This window comes from Lactuca serriola, chromosome 8 (assembly GCF_051521515.1).
Source record: "Lactuca serriola cultivar US96UC23 chromosome 8, Lser_US96UC23_V15, whole genome shotgun sequence".
In the NCBI taxonomy this organism is placed as follows: Eukaryota; Viridiplantae; Streptophyta; class Magnoliopsida; order Asterales; family Asteraceae; genus Lactuca; species Lactuca serriola.
Window position 1 is genome coordinate 192,752,679 of NC_136415.1, and position 19,633 is coordinate 192,772,311.

At 38.8% G+C, this 19,633-nt stretch overlaps 1 protein-coding gene across 1 annotated transcript; it reads right to left on the reverse strand.

The window, feature by feature from the left end:
* Positions 1–7,982: 7,982 nt before the first annotated feature.
* LOC145067713 (uncharacterized) lies at positions 7,983–8,384 on the reverse strand. Its single transcript, XM_079014789.1, has one exon. The coding sequence runs from the start codon at positions 8,382–8,384 to the stop codon at positions 7,983–7,985; it is 402 nt and encodes a 133-aa protein (XP_078870915.1).
* Between the last annotated feature and the right edge of the window lie 11,249 nt (positions 8,385–19,633).

Below are 19,633 nucleotides of genomic sequence, written 5' to 3' on the forward strand. Positions count from 1 at the left end.
ATTACATTCTCAACATTAATAGTTACATGTAATTGGTACTAATTTATATATAATGGACCACATGACTATAGTAAGAAGAGCAACACATCAACTACTATGATCTTTTATGGAGTCATGATTATCCCTAACAAGAGGTCTACCATTTTCACTAAGATGGTACTTATATTATAGGTTACATAACTATGATGAAGAGAACATCTCAACCCTTAGAATCTCTTATAAACCATGGTTATCTTTATGAAGAGGTATACCATTCCTCAGTAGAATGAAACTTATAGTACATGTTACATGACTATGGTGGACAAAACATCTCAACCCCTATAATCTCTTATGTAACCATGTTCATCCCAACTAAGAGGTTCATATTTTTCCGATAAGTGCATACGATGTGTTAATCAATACAAGTATAAACATTCATCATATATATATATATATATATATATATATATATATATATATATATATAGGCACACACACACATACAAACACAAATACACTTACATTTGTATTCCTCGTCAAGAATTATGTACACAATTTTTGATGCATGAGATTCTAATTCAATGTATTTAGTTTCTTGGTGTATTATGTTGATACTAAGGAAGTAACCCCTACAACTCTCTAAAGAAGATTGAAGATTGTTTGGTGTTTGAAAGGTGGGTGCATCTTATCTTGTATTCGAAGGACATAAAGACTAAACTTAGGTGTGACCAACACCAAAATTGTATTTATAGTATTGTTTACTTAGTCAGGTGTTTTGTATTCTAGTGTGGGTGTACGATTCAGATTATGGTATGGTTAGCCATACCTTATGTATGTACTTATTCTACGGATTTAATAATGTTTTCCCTATGAATAACAGTTAGGGGATAAGTGTTAAAGCATTCATTGTGGAAGTCTATTATCTAAGTTCAATATACAGATTGAGCTACTCACATGTGTGGTGTCTAAGATGGATATGACGGCCTGTTTGTTGGATTTCAGAAAGGCTATATATGTCAAAATGGTTTAGCCCTCCGATTGTCTTGACTGACCAATCTTCATTTGGTAGCCAGCTGGTATAAATGGGATTTATCAGGGATCTAGATATTAGTTACTATATTCCATAAGTTAATCAATTATAGTTTTATATGTTAACATATGTGCTTGGCGGGTGTAACACTGACTTTTTTAATACAAAATACAACCAAAAAAATTTCAATTTTATTAAATGAATCCTAACAATTTCGATTTACACTCGTATTGCAAATTAGTACAGGTAGTTATCAAGAAGATCTTACAATAACCTTGTGTAAGAATCCAAGTTGGGCGCTACTTACTCCACTTCATGTTACTAAGTTTACATGAACCTGAAAGACACACACGATAAAATAGTAAGCTACACCGAGCCTATTGAGTAACCATATCATTAAGATATAAACTAGTTACACAATTAAATATATCATATTATTCTTAGCCATCTAATACTATGTGTCCTCTAATCATTCAATACAAAGTACGACAAGACTGACACCAAGTCTGCCATCTATTATTCATAATAAACTTACAGCTAAGCAAAATACTATCAATTCTAATTTATCTCTCCTTTGTAATAATCAATTTATCCAATCAACATTTCTCTTACCGGCATTACAAACGCATAAATTACCATTACAATATATTCCTTCATAAGTATAGTATTTCAACCACCAATGCTACTATTAACTTGTAATTCTCCAACTATAATAAACAATATAACATTACAACTACCAAGACTACTATCATAATCCAATGCTTACATACAAGCATTTACACAACCTCATAACCCTATAGTAGTATAGTCTCCAAGACCACCACCACCAACTTGTCACAATATAGTAGTGTTACAGTCACCAAGACCACTATAATTAATTTATCCTAATACAATGGTGTTATAGTCACCAAGACCACCACAATTAACTTTTCATAATAGAATGGTATTTCTAGCACCAAGCATACCACTATAATCCATACTTGTATTGAAGATAATACAGTGGTTATTGCAACACTAAGCATACCACTAATAACCAATTCCAACATAGTGGTAGTTACAACACTAAACATACCATCAAGTTTTTTCTAAAAAAATCTACAAGTATAACCAATTATAGACACTAAGGTGTTGTTTGTTTTTTTGAAAAAAACCTCTTCAGACCTCTTATTGATGTGCGGCGCAGCATACGCGCAATACTTTTCATCTCGCAACTGTTTGTTTTTTAGAAGTCTTCGGATTAAAAAACCTCTACGCATGTTCTTCTTGGCGCAATACTTGTTTTGCCTCTTCCTACCTCTTCCAACCTCTTCTTCTTTTTTTTTCTTGCTAAAATATTGATTATATATTGCTGAAATCTTATTTTATATTTTTTTCGGTTTTTTTTTTGTTTATTCTTGTTGATTTTATTTGTCCTTTTTTTATATTGAATACTAATAATTTGTTGATGGAATATCATTATTTTATCCTAAAATATCTTTATTTTTTGTTAAAATATTATTATTTTTTGCTGAAACATCATAAATTTTTACCGAAATGTCATACATTATTAAATTTTTGGTATTAAAAAACTATTTTCGGATTATAAAATCAGTTTATTTTAATTTTTTAATATCTACAGCACCATATAGATGCTAAAAATACAAACACATTTCTTATTACAGTCTGCAACCGTTTGGTCCACGTCTTCTATTGCAGAGGGTTGCAGAGGTGGTCCGCAGATTTTATGGATTTTTTCTTCAAAAAAACAAATAGCACCTAAGTTCATCGTTGAATTACACTCCTCAAATGATGGTATTATAACTACCATCTCTTTCTAACAATTACCTACAAGTATAGTATTATAAACGCCAAGTTTTCCATTAACTTGAAATTATCTTAAAATGGTATTACAATAACATATATAACCATTAATTTAAGGTCTATCGACTCACAATATAATATTGTTCTTGTCATGATTCCTTCGAAGGTATACAACCTCACCATACCGCTTTGTGACTAATATTACTACTTTAGTCAAACACATATGTGTACACTAACGGTACACCAATATCACGTCGTACAACAGACATAAAATATGACTACTTTAGTCAAACACATGTGTACACTAACGGTACACCAATATCACGGCGTACAACAGACATAAAATGTCTATCTAATTTAGTCAAACACATATGTGTGTACTTGAACACATAATGGAAAGTAGTATATGAGATGGATTGTTATGTGTAAAATAACTATCAAACATATGTTATATGGTAACCAATGTAAAACCAAAGTACTCAAGGATTTCATGTAATAAGGAAACATATGCTATAGATGACCATTCCATGCTCAACATTAATAGTTACATGCAATTGGTACTAATTTATATATAATGGACCACATGACTATAGTAAGAAGAGCAACACATCAACTACTATGATATCTTATGGAGTCATGGTTATCGCTAACAAGAGGTCTACCATTTTCACTATGTTGGTACGTATATTATAGGTTACATAAATATGATGAAGAGAACATCTCAACCATTAGAATCTCTTATTAAACCATGGTTATCTTTATGAAGAGGTCCACCATTTCTCAGTAAAATGAAACTTATAGTATATGATACATGACTATGGTGGACAAAACATCTCAATCCCCATAATCTCTTATGTAACCCTGTTCTTCCTTCATATTTTTCCAATTAGTGCATACCATGTGTTAATAAATACAAGTATAAACATTCATCATATCTTAGTGTATATATATATATATATATATATATATATATATATATATATATATATATAGGGAAAATGGAATATACATTACAGCCCCACCTAACCTTAAGTACTAAACCACTTGAAAATACTTTGTTTTACTATATAAAGATTACAGTTAATGTATTCACGATTAATACTTCAAGATGTAAATTCAAGATCGACACAATAGGGTTTAGGGTTTAGAGTTTAGGGTTTAGGGTTTAGGTTCATGTTTAGGGTTTAGGGTTAGGGTTTAGGGTTTAGGGTTTAGTGTTTAGATTTAGGGTTTAGGGTTTAGCTTTAGTGTTTAGGGTTTAAATTTAGGGTTTAGGTTTAGGTTTAGGGTTTAGTAATGTTCACTTGGATGAAGTAATAAATGATAATTGAGGAAAGAAAACGGAGATGATAAAACGATAATGAAAGAAAGCAATGTTATGGATAATGATATATTTACCAAGTGAAACCAAACTGAGTATATTTAGCATGTTAAAACGACATATTTTAGACGTTTAGTACCTAAGCTTAGGTGGGGCTGTAATGTATATTCCCTATTCCCATATATATATATATATATATATATATATATATATATATATATATATATATATATATTGGAACCGGAAAATATATTAAAAAGGCCACCAACTACCAAGTAGATAAAAGGGGCAAAAGAGGAAAGTACAAAAATAGCGACAATTTGTAGCATCTGGTTCTCAGTACGTCTCCTTTTGTTTATTATTTATTATATGTTGCATTTTGGCCTTGGACTCGGCGAGTTGAAGAACCAACTTGCCGAGTAGAAGCAGGATGGGACGCGGGGTTTAAGTAGTGGACTCGACGAGTCGGGTCCCTGACTCGGCGAGTAGGCCCTGTCTGGACAAAAACCCTAACCTGAGGGTTTGCACCCTATTTAAACACCTTAACTCGGCCTCCTTCGTCCCATTTGCTCCCAAATGACCCCCATAGCAAACACTAGCCGTTATTGAAGCAATCTAAGACATTTGGAGTGATTTTGGTGTCCTTGTGATTCAAGGAAGGAAGGAAAAGCTTGAAGGATTAGGAGAAGGCTAAAGGGATCTGAGTTTGTGCACCATTTTCAGATCATTGAAGGTAAAAAGTCTGTATTTTGCTCTTCCATTTGTTAGATCCCATTTTGTGTAGTTTTAGGGCTTTATGAGCCATTTTAGCTAGTCAACCATGAATGCAAACATGGTTGGGGTCAAAGGGTCGGATCTAGGACCTTTGAGGGGTCACAAGGCAGAAAGTGGGTGCTTTTCCACCCAAAGAAGACCCCATGCAACCTAAGAACTTGTTTTAGGACCTTTTGAGCTCAAAGTTCCATGCATGCACGTAAAGTTTGTAACTTTACGTGCTAGACCGATTGTAGAAGCATAGATCTATCTTTTGATCAAGGGTTGTACCTCTGAAATTGAAGATTTAGTGAGAGGATGTGATCGACTCGACGAGTCTATTCTTGGACTCGGCGAGTCCAAGGTTTTGTCCCGTATCAGTTGTGGGTCGAAGGACCCAGTTGAGTGTGGCAAGGTTCTAGGGAGTCCTGGGGAGTGACCCAACGTTATGGACTAAGCCAATGTTCAGGAAATTCATGGGACTCGACGAGTGCATGAGTAGACTCGGCGAGTCCAAGGAAATATTCCTAAGGATAAAGATGAACTCGAAGAGTTGTTCATACAACTCGGTGAGTCAAGGACAGGACCTGTGTATCAGTTGAAGATGAACTCCACGAGTTGCTCATACAACTCGGCGAGTCGGATGAAGATTCAGTCGATGTTTAATTAGAAGGAAAACTCATCGAGTCATCACCTAACTCGACGAGTAAAGGCGGGTATATGGACAAATGGAAGGATAGGAACTCAGTGAGTTGGCGAATCAACTCGGCGACTCAGGTCAACTGGAAGTTGACTTTGACTTTGACTTTGACTTGGTCAGGGGTAAAATGGTCAATTTACCCTAAGAACAGTTAGCAGTGTATGACTAAGTGTTTTGTGGGAATTATAGCCGGAGGATTTCTGGAGCAGCAGCGGCAGCAGTCAGAGGATTCCCGCACAGATCAGCAGCTACTATGAGGTGAGTTACGTTCTAGTAGTGGTGGGTCTACGGCTACAATGCCAGCCCACCAGTAGGAGTTGTATGTTAGATGATTGTCTTTGTGATATCATCTAGGTTTGCTACTACCTGATATGTTATATGTTGGCATGATACGTTATATATGATAGTAGTAGAGTTCGGTTGTTAGGACCGAAAGGTAGGTCATGCACCCCATATATGTCTGACAGTATGTGATTATATGTTTATATGCTGGCATGATATGTTATATGTGATAGCGGTAGTAGGAGGGGAATAGTCCCCAAGTTCAGTTGTTAGGACCGAAGGGTAGTTCAGACACCCCAGATATGTCTGATAGTATGTTTATGTTATGATATATGTGATAGTAGCAGTAGGGGGTGGAATACTCCCCAAGGGTCGGTTGTTAGGACCGACGGGTAGGTCAGCACCCCAGAATGGCTTGACACAGGTAGGTCGGCACCCCAAAATGGTCGTACCGGGTAGGTCGGGCACCCCAGAATTGCCCGACAGTATGTATGTTATGTGATTGTATGGTATGTGGTACGATGGGGGAACTCACTAAGCTTTGTGCTTACAGTTACAGTTTTGGTTTCAGGTACCTCTTCAGCGAAGAGGAAGGAGCTGGCGCGGTAGCGGCACATCAGAGACACACATTGTTTTCCGCACTATGAGTTATTCTGGGATTTGTACTCTGACATTATTATGTTTTTTATGATTCGGTTTTCAGACACGAGACATGTTTTTAAGAAATGATATGATCGGTTGATATTTTATTACAACTGTTTTGCAAATCACTTAATCAAAAATGAAATTTTTGGATGTGAAAATTGAGTCGTTACACAATTACAAGGAACTTATAAACATAAAAAGGGATTGATATTCCATTGCACCCAATTCAAACTAGACTTCTCCCTCCAATGTTTAATCCATGTAAAGACAATAGATTTGATGTTATCAACGATCTTTGTTGGGGATATCCTGATTTATTTAAAGACCCAATCACACCTAGTTTTCCATATCAACCACAATGTACAATAGCATATCCTTCTAAGATTCCTCCTACACTTCTAACAGTTCCCCCAATTTTCCACAAAGTTTATCAAATCCCCCACTGTTTTGGCTTGTGGGTCCAATATATCACACCATTTGAATATCCAGTGCCATACTGTTGCAGCACATGAGCACTTGAATAGAACATGTTTGGTATCTTCTAACTTCCCCCACGAGCAATAAGAGCATAATAAAGAGTCGATAAGTACTCCACATTTTTGTAGCACACATGCAGTTGGGATGCGCCTCAAGTTCACCCTCCACATAAAACAATTAACCTAGATTCGGGTGTCGTGTGTCCATTTCATTACTATGTTATTTGTGGTTTGTATAGAGACATCTAGTATCCGTCTAAGGGAGTTGACATGATACCTATCACTATCCAAAAATTCGCAGCACCATGTATTTGGACCAGGTGTTGGCTGAAAATCGCCATGTCTTTCAGTCATTACGCTCATTTCTCTTACAAGTTCCGTTGATTTCATCATCGATTTCCATTCCCAGTGTGTAACATCAGGTCTAATGTGCTCGTTGACTTTACACTTTTTCTTTTTCTCCAAATGATATAGGTTAGGGAATGCGTCTTTGAGACATTCGTTTCCACATCAAAATCTAACCAGAACATCGTTTTCCCCCATGATCTCACCTGTATAGAGAACATATCTTCAATGTTATACGTCATTCATTCAGCTCATCTCCTACGCATTCTATGTTGTTCCATACGCATGTGATCGTTTTATTTGACAAAATGTGTGTCGGCTTACTACTGAGACCATGGATTCCCGTAATGACTTTACTCCACAAAACTTTTCGATCCGATCTTAGCCTCCACCACCACTTAACAATCAAGGCTAGATTGAACGCTCTAAGTGATCCTAGTCTGAGTCCTCCTCCTTCTTTTGCTGTTACCACTTTATTCAAGAGCTCGAAAATATCTTTTTTTTGTCTTCTAATCCACCCATAAAAATTGTCTTCTGATTTTTTCTAATTTATTGATGACACCCACTAGAGCTACAAGCAAAGAGAAGAATAAAGTTGGAAGGCTACCAAGTACATCTTTAGTTAGCGTAAGTCGACCACCCATTGAAAGATTATGCGCTTTCCATAATGAGTTTGGAGTGGAAACGGTCCAGAACTGGTTTCCAATGTTTTTTCAAATTCATATTCACTCCTACCGGTACGCCAATATACGTAAAGGGTAGATTATCCGGTTTACATCCAAGAGGGGAAACCCACCTTTCAACTTCTTCCGGCTCTACGCCGATACCAAACACACGAGACTTCTTGACATTAACCTTAAGCTCGGATGACACATGAAAGCGTGTAAGGATTCTGCTTAGATTCTTGATGTTTTCTTCATTCCATTCGCCCAAGAAGAGTGTGTCATCTGCATCGAAAAGGTGGGAGATTGTCGTGTCGACATGTGGTATTTTAACTCCTTTGAAAATGTTTTTCTCGCAAGCAGTCCTCAGTGCAATATTAAGCCCTTCCATTGTTGTTATAAAGAGGAATGGGGATAGTGGTTCCCCTGGACTCCTTTACCGATTTCATATTCTTCCGTAGGCGAGCCATTGACCAAGACCAAAGCACACGCCGATCTCAAGCATCCATTTATCCACATCCTTCATTTGTCCCCGTATCCCATTTTCATTAGCAATGAATCAAGGTATTACCAATTAATTGAATCAAAGGCTTTATTAAAGTCTACTTTGAAAAGCAACAATTTCTTCTTCCTCTTTTTTGCCCACGAGCAGATTTCATTCACAATTAGCGGGCCATCTTGGATATTCCTTGCTTCAACATATGCAAACTGCACATCTCCAATGTTTGATTTGATTACTTTTTTGGGGCGTTTAGCTAGGATTTTGGCTATTATCTTGTAAAGGCATCCAATGAGGCTAATCGGTCGATAGTCTCCAAGTTTAAGAGGGTCTTTTATTTTGGGGATCAAGGTGATAAACGACGAGTTGCCGCCCCTGTCAAGTTTTCCATACCTCTCAAAATATTTAACAAAATTAAGTATATCTCCTTTTAGCATTTCCTAGTGGTTCTTAATGAATTTGAAGTTGAACCCATCAGGCTCAGGTGCTTTATCATAGCCAAATGTCCGTATTGCACGTTTTAATTGTAACTAACGTGATCGAGGTCTCCAATGATTCTCTTTGTACCTGATCTAGGGGGCAGAACTTATGGTTGAGTAGTTTTGGGAGAGTGGGCCATTGCTCATGAAATTTCTCCTTATAAAACCGAAATACCTCCTTTTTTATATCCTCCACATTTATGTTCCATTCCCTATTATTAACCAGGCCATGTATGTGGTTTTTGCGTTGCTTGTTGTTGACATACCCGTGAAAGAAGCGTGTGTTCTCATCTCCATCTACCGCCCATTTGATTCTTGATCATTGTTTTAAATCTATGAATGCAATTTTTTTCTAACTCTTTGAATCGATGCAAGGCTGGTCAACGTTCTTCTATCTCAGTTACAGTAAAAGCTCGATGTTTCGCCTTTGAATCAAGCTCATGCACTCTGAGCTTGTTGTTGTTGAGTTTAGCCACCTCTTTTGGATAATTTGTAGCCCTCCAGTTCTTCAATTATGTTTTGAGGAACCTTAGTTTGGCTGCAAGGAATGCATCAGGGGCGCCATATCCCACAAAATTTTCCCGTGTTGCTGACTACTAACTCATATTCATCTCGTTTCATCCAGGAATTGAAGAAAAAGAATGGAGGTTTACCAAAGTCTGACTTGGTTGTTTGTAGGATCACAGGGTAGTGATCGAAAATTTCTCTAGGAAGGGCAGTCACCGTCAAAATGGGAAAGAGTTTAAGAAACCGGGGCATACAAGATACCTGTCTAATTTACTCATCTTGATATCCGATTGGCTGAAATATGTGAATCGGTGACCACCCATGCGTATGTCATGGAGCCAAGCTCTTTGAATGAAACGGTTGAACCAGAAAGCAAATGATTTGCAAAATTTTGAGTTTTATCTTTCTTCCTATCTTCTTACGGTGTTTAAATCTCCCATTATTATCCACTTCCCTTCTTTACTGCTTTTTATCTGTAGCAAATCTTACCGTACTTTTTTTTGTCCTGTGGATGATGAAATGTCTAGACTTGATATTTCCGCCACATTGTAACTCCTTGCATCCCACAGGCTCAAAATACCCCCAGACCTCCCAACTGATTGCATTGCTATGTGACCAAATTCACTATGATCCCAACAATCTTCCACATCTATCGAATTTGTATCTGCTAGTTGAGTTTCCTGAATCCTAAAAAAGATATACGATGTTTTATTTTGAGCCGCCTTAACCATGCTACCTTATGCTCCTCTCCTATACCCCTCACATTTAGATTGAGGCAATTCAATGGGGACCCTAAATCTCACCACCTAGCACTTCCTGTAGTATCACATTCCCAATTTCAATATCAAACTCAAGTTGTTTCCCAATTGCAATAATTCTTTCTTCTTCACCGATGATAGGAGTTGAATTCCCACGAGACCTTTTGATCATGGATGAGGTCGGATTGGTGTCTTGAATATCTATAGTTATAGTAGGATCAATGCTGAAATCTTGATTCGTCGCCACCAGAGACTCGGATTGAGAGATTATTGGAGTCGTACTCTCAGGTAGAGGGGCCATCTGTGAAATTGGGTCTGATTGGAACTTTAATTCCTTGGTTATACTCCTTTTTCTTTTTCTGCTGTATCCATGGGTATTAAACTAGGGCATGGGATTGTTTATTGGAAACGAGGAGGGGTATGGAGTGACCATCTCATATGAGAGGTCAGGGGTTCAAGTCTTGGTGGAGACATAGGTGGTTATTTAGGACTAGATTAGTTAGTTTGCCGTTTCAAAAAAAAAAACGAGGAGGGAAACGGCCCAAAACAGCCCGATGGGAGCTCATGTAGAGGCTCAAATCAATTATAAGGGAAAATACCGTAATTAGTCAAAAAATGGGGGGTGGTTTCAAAAAATAGACATAAAAATGGACTTTTCCGGATATAGTCATGCATTCCGCGGAGGTAGCTCCGCGGAATCTACTGTAGCTCCACGGAATGGCAAAATCGTAAATAAATCAATGTATTAAAAAAAACACACTAAAGATCCATCCCGCGGAGCTACCTCCAAGGAATGAACTCATTCCGCGGAGGTAGCTCCGAGGAATGGATCTCTAGTGTTTTTTTTCCACATCGATTCTTCAGGTTTTATATTCATTTCCCAAACTAATTATTTTTAAGAAAAGATTATCATACTATTATAATCTTTACTTGAAAATAATTAGTTGGGGAATTAATATAAACCCCAAAGAATCGATGTGAAGAAAAAAATATTAAAAAAAAAACCCTCAAGATCCATTCCGCGCATATGACGTCATTCCGCAGAGGGTCCTCCGCGGAATGTATGTCTATAGCTGGAAAAATCAAATTTTATGACTAAATTTAGAAATTCACCCCCATTTTTTTTGTCTATTTGTGGTATTTTCCCCAATTATAAAGCCCAATGGGCGTGGCATGGTATGTGGCTCAATGATGGTCTGATCTAGGGATTTGTCCATTAGGATATTTACCTCCAAGTTTCTAGGAGACTTTTTACCTTCACTTCTCGGAGGCTCCACTGCATGCTCAGTCATTAATGGAGTCTGTTGATTTCCTAATGAGTCGTCATTCTCCACCGGAGGTTTGATCGGCTTCGTCGCATTATCAGACTCCGACTTCTTATTGCCTTTGTTATATTGTTCCGCCATTGAGTCTGCCGTCTTACTTTCTTTCGGTGCAATTTCTCCTTCCTCCAGTTCTTTTACGTCCACGTCCATTTTTGAGTCTGAAGTTCCATCATCTTCATATGCCCTCTTGGCGCCTTCTTTTAGTACATTTCCATTTTTATCTACATCTCTTTCAAATTCATTTTCATAAAAGTTCTCGGAGAGATCAATCTGAACGGAAACCATTCTTCGTCAAACTCGATGATTCCAATCGAAAGGATGTTACCCTCAATCTCCACCTGCATCTCATCATCTATTCTCATGCGTCTTTCTATAAGAATACCAATCTTGGCGCATGAAAGGTCGACCTGATGTAAGATCGCATCAAACGGGGCGATTGTCTTGTGAAAACTGTCAAATTTCCGGTCAAGTCAAAGTTAACTAAAGACAACAAGTCAAACCGGTCGACTCATTTAACCCTTGTGTACTAGGGCTTATGTTAGGTAATTACTATACAACTCGCTATTCTAATGAGAAATCATCAATTGAAAAGTTCGTATATCTAGGTTTCCTTAACCTAAAACTGTGGTAAGTAATGAACGAAACCGATAAAACGATGTTGCATACTCATCGGGAGTGTGTAGGACCCTTAAACATGGCTTAACGGGGTTTACGGACCTTGCATTGCGAAGCCGGACACCCAAAAATGTCACAAACGAAACCTCTCTCAATCGCTTTCACTCTATCTCTCTCTATCAGAAATCTCTCCCAAATCTCTCTCTCTGTATGAGAAATCTCTCCCAAATCTCTCTCTTATAAGAAATCTCTCCAAGTGTGTGAAATCTCTCCCAAATCTCTCTCTGTATGAGGAATCTCTCCAAGAATGTGAAATCTCTCCCAAATCTCTCTCTGTATGAGAAATCTCTCCAAGTGTGTGAAATCTCTCCCAAATCTCTCACAAATATCTCTCTCAAACTTCTTATAATCACTTGGGGCATCCCGACCCTCGAATTAGACGAAAACAGCACGAAAACGGTAGTCTACGCGAAAAACAGCCTCTTGGGACCGAACCTTCTTAGGGCCGAAACCCTAAGAAGCGAAACCCCTAAGAAGCCTCTTGGACCGAAACTAGCAAGAACCGAACCCTCTTGGACCGAAGTGTGACAAACCGAAATTTATTCCATTGTTGTAACCCGTTTCCGTTAATAGAATATTCTATTTTTTAAGATTCTGTTAACATTTGGGGTGGACAAATTAATAAATATTTTATTTTATTTTATTTTATTAGTGTCGTAATGAAATAAATAAAAACACGTGAATTACCCTCCCGTTTAGTTGGAAAAAGTTTTTAATTACGACCATTTAATTGGGTAAAAATTTTCAACTCCGTTTAACATCAGTATGGGGTGGATCCCCACCTGGCCAGCAACTCAAGCCCTATATAAGGGTTGAGTGGCCTCCATTTGAGAATTTCCCCACTCCTAAAGCTCTCTCTCGCTCTCTACTTAATCTCTCTAGAAGTTGGGTTTGTTCAAGAATCATCTCATTCAAGCTCCAAAATCGTAACTAATACTCCCTAGCTTGTTGTTTAGCTTTGCATTCATACAAACCCGGGATTTAATCACTTAAAACCTTAAAAACTCGAGTTTACGGTTTGTGAATACCTCCCAAAACCATAAACACCCTTAAGGGGGTTTTTGAAGCCCTAAATCCCTCCAAATCACTTTTAATACTCGTCCTTGACTTAGAAACATACATGCATGAAGCTGGAAACCAAAAATCGGGCCTTTAGGAGGGTAAACATGAGTTTACGGTCCATGAATATTCATGAACCGTAAACACCATGAATGATGTTTTGGTGCCCCTAACTCCTTCCTTAGCATGATTATTGGGCTAGAAACTTGTATGATTGAGCTTAGGACCACAAAACACGAAGTGAATGTTGTGCTAAAGGGTTTACGTCCGTAAACCCTAGTGTTTACGACCGTAAACTCCCAAGGAGTGGTCCAAGAACCGCAAACTCCAAGGGAGTGCCCCATTTGAACCCTAAACACCCCTCAAGCCTTGGATTTGAGCCTAGAACCCTTCCTAGTGATACAAGAAACCTTAAGGCACACAAATATACTCCTTCCATTAGTTTACGGCCGTAAACTAATGGGGGTATTGGTCCCTCAACCGTAAACTCACCTAGGGTGAGTATTTGAGGAGTAAACTCCATAGTGAGGCCTTACACTAATTCCTTGCAACCCAATAGCCTTCTAGCACATGAAACAAAGTGTTTTCATGCATTAGGGTGTAATTACATACTTATTTAGTGATTATATAACTAATTAGACACCATTATGTGTCACTACATGTTTCATAGGATCCGTGTGAGTGTTCATATCCTCATTTGGCGTCTAGCATTCTACCCGGCAACTTCACCCTTAATCAACCTTTTCAAACGTTTTTACATGTTTTAGGTGGGGGATACAAGTTAAATGCAACAAGTTTTAGTATCAAATCATATGTGATTTATAACTTACAACCAAAAAGGATTTTCGATACTTTTAGCTACTTATCAATAAAACTGTTTTAAATAATTATCAAACGCATTTTCTAGGTTAAATTGTTGTTAAACTATTTTCACACTATGCTTAAACTACTTTCCTTTTTAAACTATATCTACACCAATATATTTATATAAGTAAGACTTGAAGGACTTAGGACCGATAGCTCACCTTATTTCCTGTTCTTGTTTGATTGTGGTCTTAGGGTATATTGTTATCCGTCCAACTGTCGTTGATTTCTTAGTTATATATCATATATATTTGTGTTAGATATGAAAGTCTTCATCTTACTCAATACCTATGTAAATCAAAGGCATGCAATCCCACACTCTATTTAACTATAATAGGTATAGTTAAGACTACTGCTCATTACCTCTATCACTACTATACTCACTATAACTACTACTACTACTACAAGTTAATGCATGTTAAAGAGAACACGCTATGTACTATACTAAAAGCTTACTATACTATAATACAAGAAGAATACACTAATCCAGAGTATAACACACTATCCCTCTATACGGCACTCTACGGCGCAAATACCATGTAACCAGAGCTTCCCGGAAGGAAAGCAACACTACATGTATAGATCTAAATAGGACGGACGCTATTACATCCCGACTGTTAACTACTGTCCGAGCCGACTAGGCCCAGGGGTGGCACTACATCGCTACAGTACGTATAACCGGGAAGGTCAACGGACCCTCTATTATCACTCAGTTTGGTTACATGAGAGATCACATCCATATCCAAATTAACACACTAAGACTTAATGTCCAATCTAACTTCCCGAAGTAAATAAATATATATTACTAATTGAAGTTAGCAACACTACTATAGCCAACCGGCAATACTTTTCCTCAATTACGTTACTTGAATGAAATTCATTACCTTATTTTTATAACTGAAATTTTCAATGGAAATACTTTTACACAATCGAAGGAATTTAACTTATAAATGTACAGTTCTGGAAAATATAGGATTTTGTAGGGATTCCTACTACTCCCAACTATTAATTTCAGCTTTTATGTTACATGAATGTAAACACTTTTATACAGGCAACGACACTAAAATCTTATGAACTCACCAGCTTTATGCTAATACTCGTTTTGAAAATAACTTGTATCCTCAGGTCAAATATTGACAGGTACTGGTGCAGCTTTTGAGAAGATGGAGCGTATACAAGACTCATCTTTTATTTTTGTTATACTTTAGGTGTCTATTAACTGTATAGAACACGTTTGTATTTAAAATCGCTATATTAATGCAATGGTTGTTGTCTCTTGTTTTTACTATTATGTAATTGTTATGATACTGTACATGACGTCCTCCACCCCAGAACGTATTCCGTCGTTCTCAGGTTTTGGGGTGTGACAGATTGGTATCAGAGCATCGTTTATAATGAATCAAGTATATCAACCCATAAAAGACATACGAACTATAAACACCTCGGGACTAGAACACTCTGACCAAGAATATATTATTTTAAATATTACAATATTTAACTAAGTGTATATATATATATATATATATATATATATATATATATGTATATATATATATATATATATGTATATATATATATATATATATACACACCAATACAAAGGGTCAGTATCATACTAGAGCAGAACAAAAGTATTAAGATTGTTGAACAACACAATTAAGCTTAGAGACATATAGTCACATCTGGGTGGATGTAGCCTGATCAACTACATCTTTCTAGGAGTTACTAGCATGTGCCTAAGAGTGGTTGTGGTGTTGCAACAAGTCTAAAAACTTACCAACACTACCACAAGAACGTTAAGAACAAGAATACTATAGGAGTATTCTGCCTTCTACTAACTACATATGTGATAACAAAAAGGGTCGTTACTAGTAGGACAATAGTTGCTAATTGGATACACCACAGTTACATGTGACTAGGGCGCTATAGACTTAGAATCTTTGACCTTTGCTTCATATCCTGTTCTTGTTTGATTGGGGATCTGGAGTTAGGGTCGCTTATTCGAAGGATTATCTTGCTTCGGTTACATGTAATTGGTATGCATCATGCAAGTATTGGGTCGACTAATGACGATCATCTTATAAGTATCCTAGATTAGTATGTCTATTAACCTTTCTTTCCCCATTCTCGCGTAGATAGCATGGCTGGCTTCCACCATCCCGACGATCCGTACTACCCAAACCAAGGCAATAGGGGATGGCTCGATGAGGAGTCAGAAGATGACCACCCGATCCCTTTGGATGATCACCATGCAGAAGGCTTTTCTAATAGCTCCGACTCTGAGCCAGATGTCAACAACATGCCCCCAGTAGCTCCAAACCCTAACCCCCGTCCGACATTTCAAGGCCCCACCCCCATGTGGGCAATAACCTTGAGCCGATGGAGCGATGAGCAGGGTCAGCTTGTACCTTTCAACGGAGACCAAAGTTTCTACAACATAAGCGAAGGAGGATCAGCGGACCGAGTCTTGCCTATCATGGTCCGAAGGATTGCCAGGAACGTCGAACAAGGTCAAGTAGCTATTGGCCGAGTTGTGGAAGTTGATGCCAACTCTAACCTCAACACTGTTCGCATTCGCCGACTGGAAGAAGCTATGGATAGGACGAGGAGGACCAATGAGGCTCTGCAGCAACAACTAGCTGCATCCCGAGCCGAAGTCAGGGAACTCCAGGCGCGTCAAAGAGCACAAGAAACACATCTTCAAGAACTTGTGCGCCAACTGGCTGATCTTAGGGTTCACCCAAGGGATACCCGTCGCCAGTAGAAGATGTCAGCTTAACCCTATCTTTTGTTTAAGGAATAGCCTTTTTCCTTTCTATGCTTGGTAGAGCACTTGTCTATAAACATTCCTAACTTTGAAAGTACTCTAATTAGGCCTCTAGACTGCCAACATTTTCCCTTATGGTTTGATGTAAGACCTACCGTTAGGTCACTTTTCCCGAACTTATATTACATCATTAATACTAGTAAAATTGGCAGTTAACTACTCTGTTGCTATGACTCTCTCTGATTATTGGGCTATGTTGATTTAGTCCATGAAACACTCTAATCATACTTGCAATAGACTCTTACTATTGTCATCATCTCTATGAACTTTTAGTAAAAGATACCTCCTCGCAAGCGCCCGAGCAGAGGCAGACCTGCAACTCAAACCCCACCTCCACCACCTCCTCCTCTGCAGTTCGATCCAGTGCTGTTTCAAACAGCAGTGACCGCAGCTGTGACGGCAGCCATGGCCCAAATGAATTATGGCGACGCTAGTGGAGCCGGAATGGGCACCAACTCCAGACATGGTGAAATTCCCTCACGTACACAGGGGTGTAATTATAAGGATTTCATGAACTGTAAACCAACATTTTTCAATGGGACCGGAGGAATCCTTGCTCTGTCCCAATGGATCGAAAGAGCCGAAGCCGTTTTCAAAATGTGCTCATGCCCCGAAGAAAGCAAAATAAAGTTCGCTGCTGCCACCTTCACTGAAAGGGCCCTGACATGGTGGAATGGCCATGTTAATTCACTCTCTTTAGTAACAGCCAATGCTATGGGCTGGGACACACTAAAGGACCTACTGAGAAGGGAGTACTGCCCTAGAGGTGAGGTTCAGAAGCTTGAGGAGGAACTCTGGAACCTCAAGATGAAGGGGACAGACATAGTAGCTTATACGGCCAGGTTCTACGACCTGGTAGCTATGTGCCCTAACATGATCCCTTTTGAGAGCAAGAAAATCGAATGATACATCTGGGGTTTAGTGCCCCCGTATCGAGGAAATGTTCTATCTTCATATCCTGCAACCTTTGACAGCGCCAAGGAGTTGGCCCACATGTTGATTGATCATGAAACTCCTTCCACTCCATCAACAACAACAACTGCCACTGCACCGCCCAAGACATCCGACAACAAGAGGAAACGGTGGGACAAAAAGAGGGACAAGAAAGCTCAATCCTCTTCCAAAAACGAACTGATGGTGGCTGTCCATGCTGCCACCACTCCTACTACCCCTGTACCAGCAAAAACCTATATTGGAAACCTGCCTAAGTGTCCCAAGTGCCCCTTCCAACACAACGGTCCTTGCCGTGAATTGCATTGCACCAACTGCGACCGGAAGGGAAATACCGTCTAGTTTTGTAGATCCTAAACGAAACCTATCTCTCAAGTCCTCGGGAGTGAGCCACGCCTGCTATGGCTGTGGAGAGGTAGGTCATTTCAAGAAAAACTGTCCTAAGGCCGGGAATGCAGGAGGAATGGGAAGACTACTCGCTATTGGCCACAACGAAGCAGTAGCGGACCCCACAGTAGTCACGGGTACGTTCCTTCTCAGCAACTCTTATGCTTGTGTCTTATTCGATAGTGGTGCAGAAAGAAGCTTCATAAACCAAAACTTTAAACACTTACTTAAACAATCCCGACAACCACTAAAAGAAATATTCATCGTAGAAATGGCTAACGGAAAGACAGAGAGCTCTAACGAAATCTACATAGGTTTCACCCTCACACTAGATGATCATTCTTTCCCAATCGACCTCATACCAGCTTCGATCAAGAGTTTCAGTGTCATTATGGGCATGGACTGGTTGAGTCTCCATCATGCGGATATCCTGTGCTTCGACAAAGCAATCAGTTTAAATCTATCGAATAACGAAACTCTGTTAATCTACGGAGACAAACCCAGTACGAGCCTTCGCATCATCTCGAGTATTCAAGCCCAGAAGTACTTGCATAAGGAATATCGCACATTCCTTGCACACGTTGTCGACACGAGCCAGAAAACGAAAGATCTAAAAGGCTTCCTCGTTGTATACGATTTCCCCGACGTCTTTCCAGAGGAGCTCCCATGTTTACCTCCCAAATGTCAGGTTGAGTTCAGAATCGACCTAGTCCCAGGAGCTACCCCCTTAGCTAAATCGACTTATTGTTTAGCGCCTGCAGAGATGCAAGAACTGTCCGGTCAACTTAACGAGCTGCTCAGCAAGGGCTTTATAAGACCGAGCTTCTCACCCTGGGGAGCTTCGGTCTTGTTCGTGAAGAAGCAGGACGGATCGTTCCGTATGTGCATCGATTATAGGGAGCTCAACAAACTCACGGTCAAAAATCGCTACCCTCTTCCCCGTATAGACGACCTATTCGACCAACTGCAAGGGGCGAGTTACTTTTCCAAGATTGATCTTAAGTCCGGTTATCACCAGTTATGAGTGCTTGAGGAGGATGTTCTGAAAATAGCCTTCCGAACTCGTTACAGACACTACGAGATCGTAATGATGCCCTTCGGACTGACTAACGCACCCGCAGTATTAATGGACTTGATAAATAGGGTGTGTCGTCCTTACTTAGATTAGTTCATCATCGTCTTTATTGATGACATACTTCTCTACTCTCGGAGTGAGGAAGAACATAATGATCATCTACGACGAGTCCTAGAAACCCTACGATCAGAGAAGTTATACGGGAAATTCTCTAAGTGCGAATTTTGGATCCGA

What these genes read in the sequence shown, in the direction of transcription:
- LOC145067713 (XM_079014789.1), bottom strand. Translation starts at nt 8,384, where the DNA reads ATGGAAGGGCTTAATATTGCACTGAGGACTGCTTGCGAGAAAAACATT.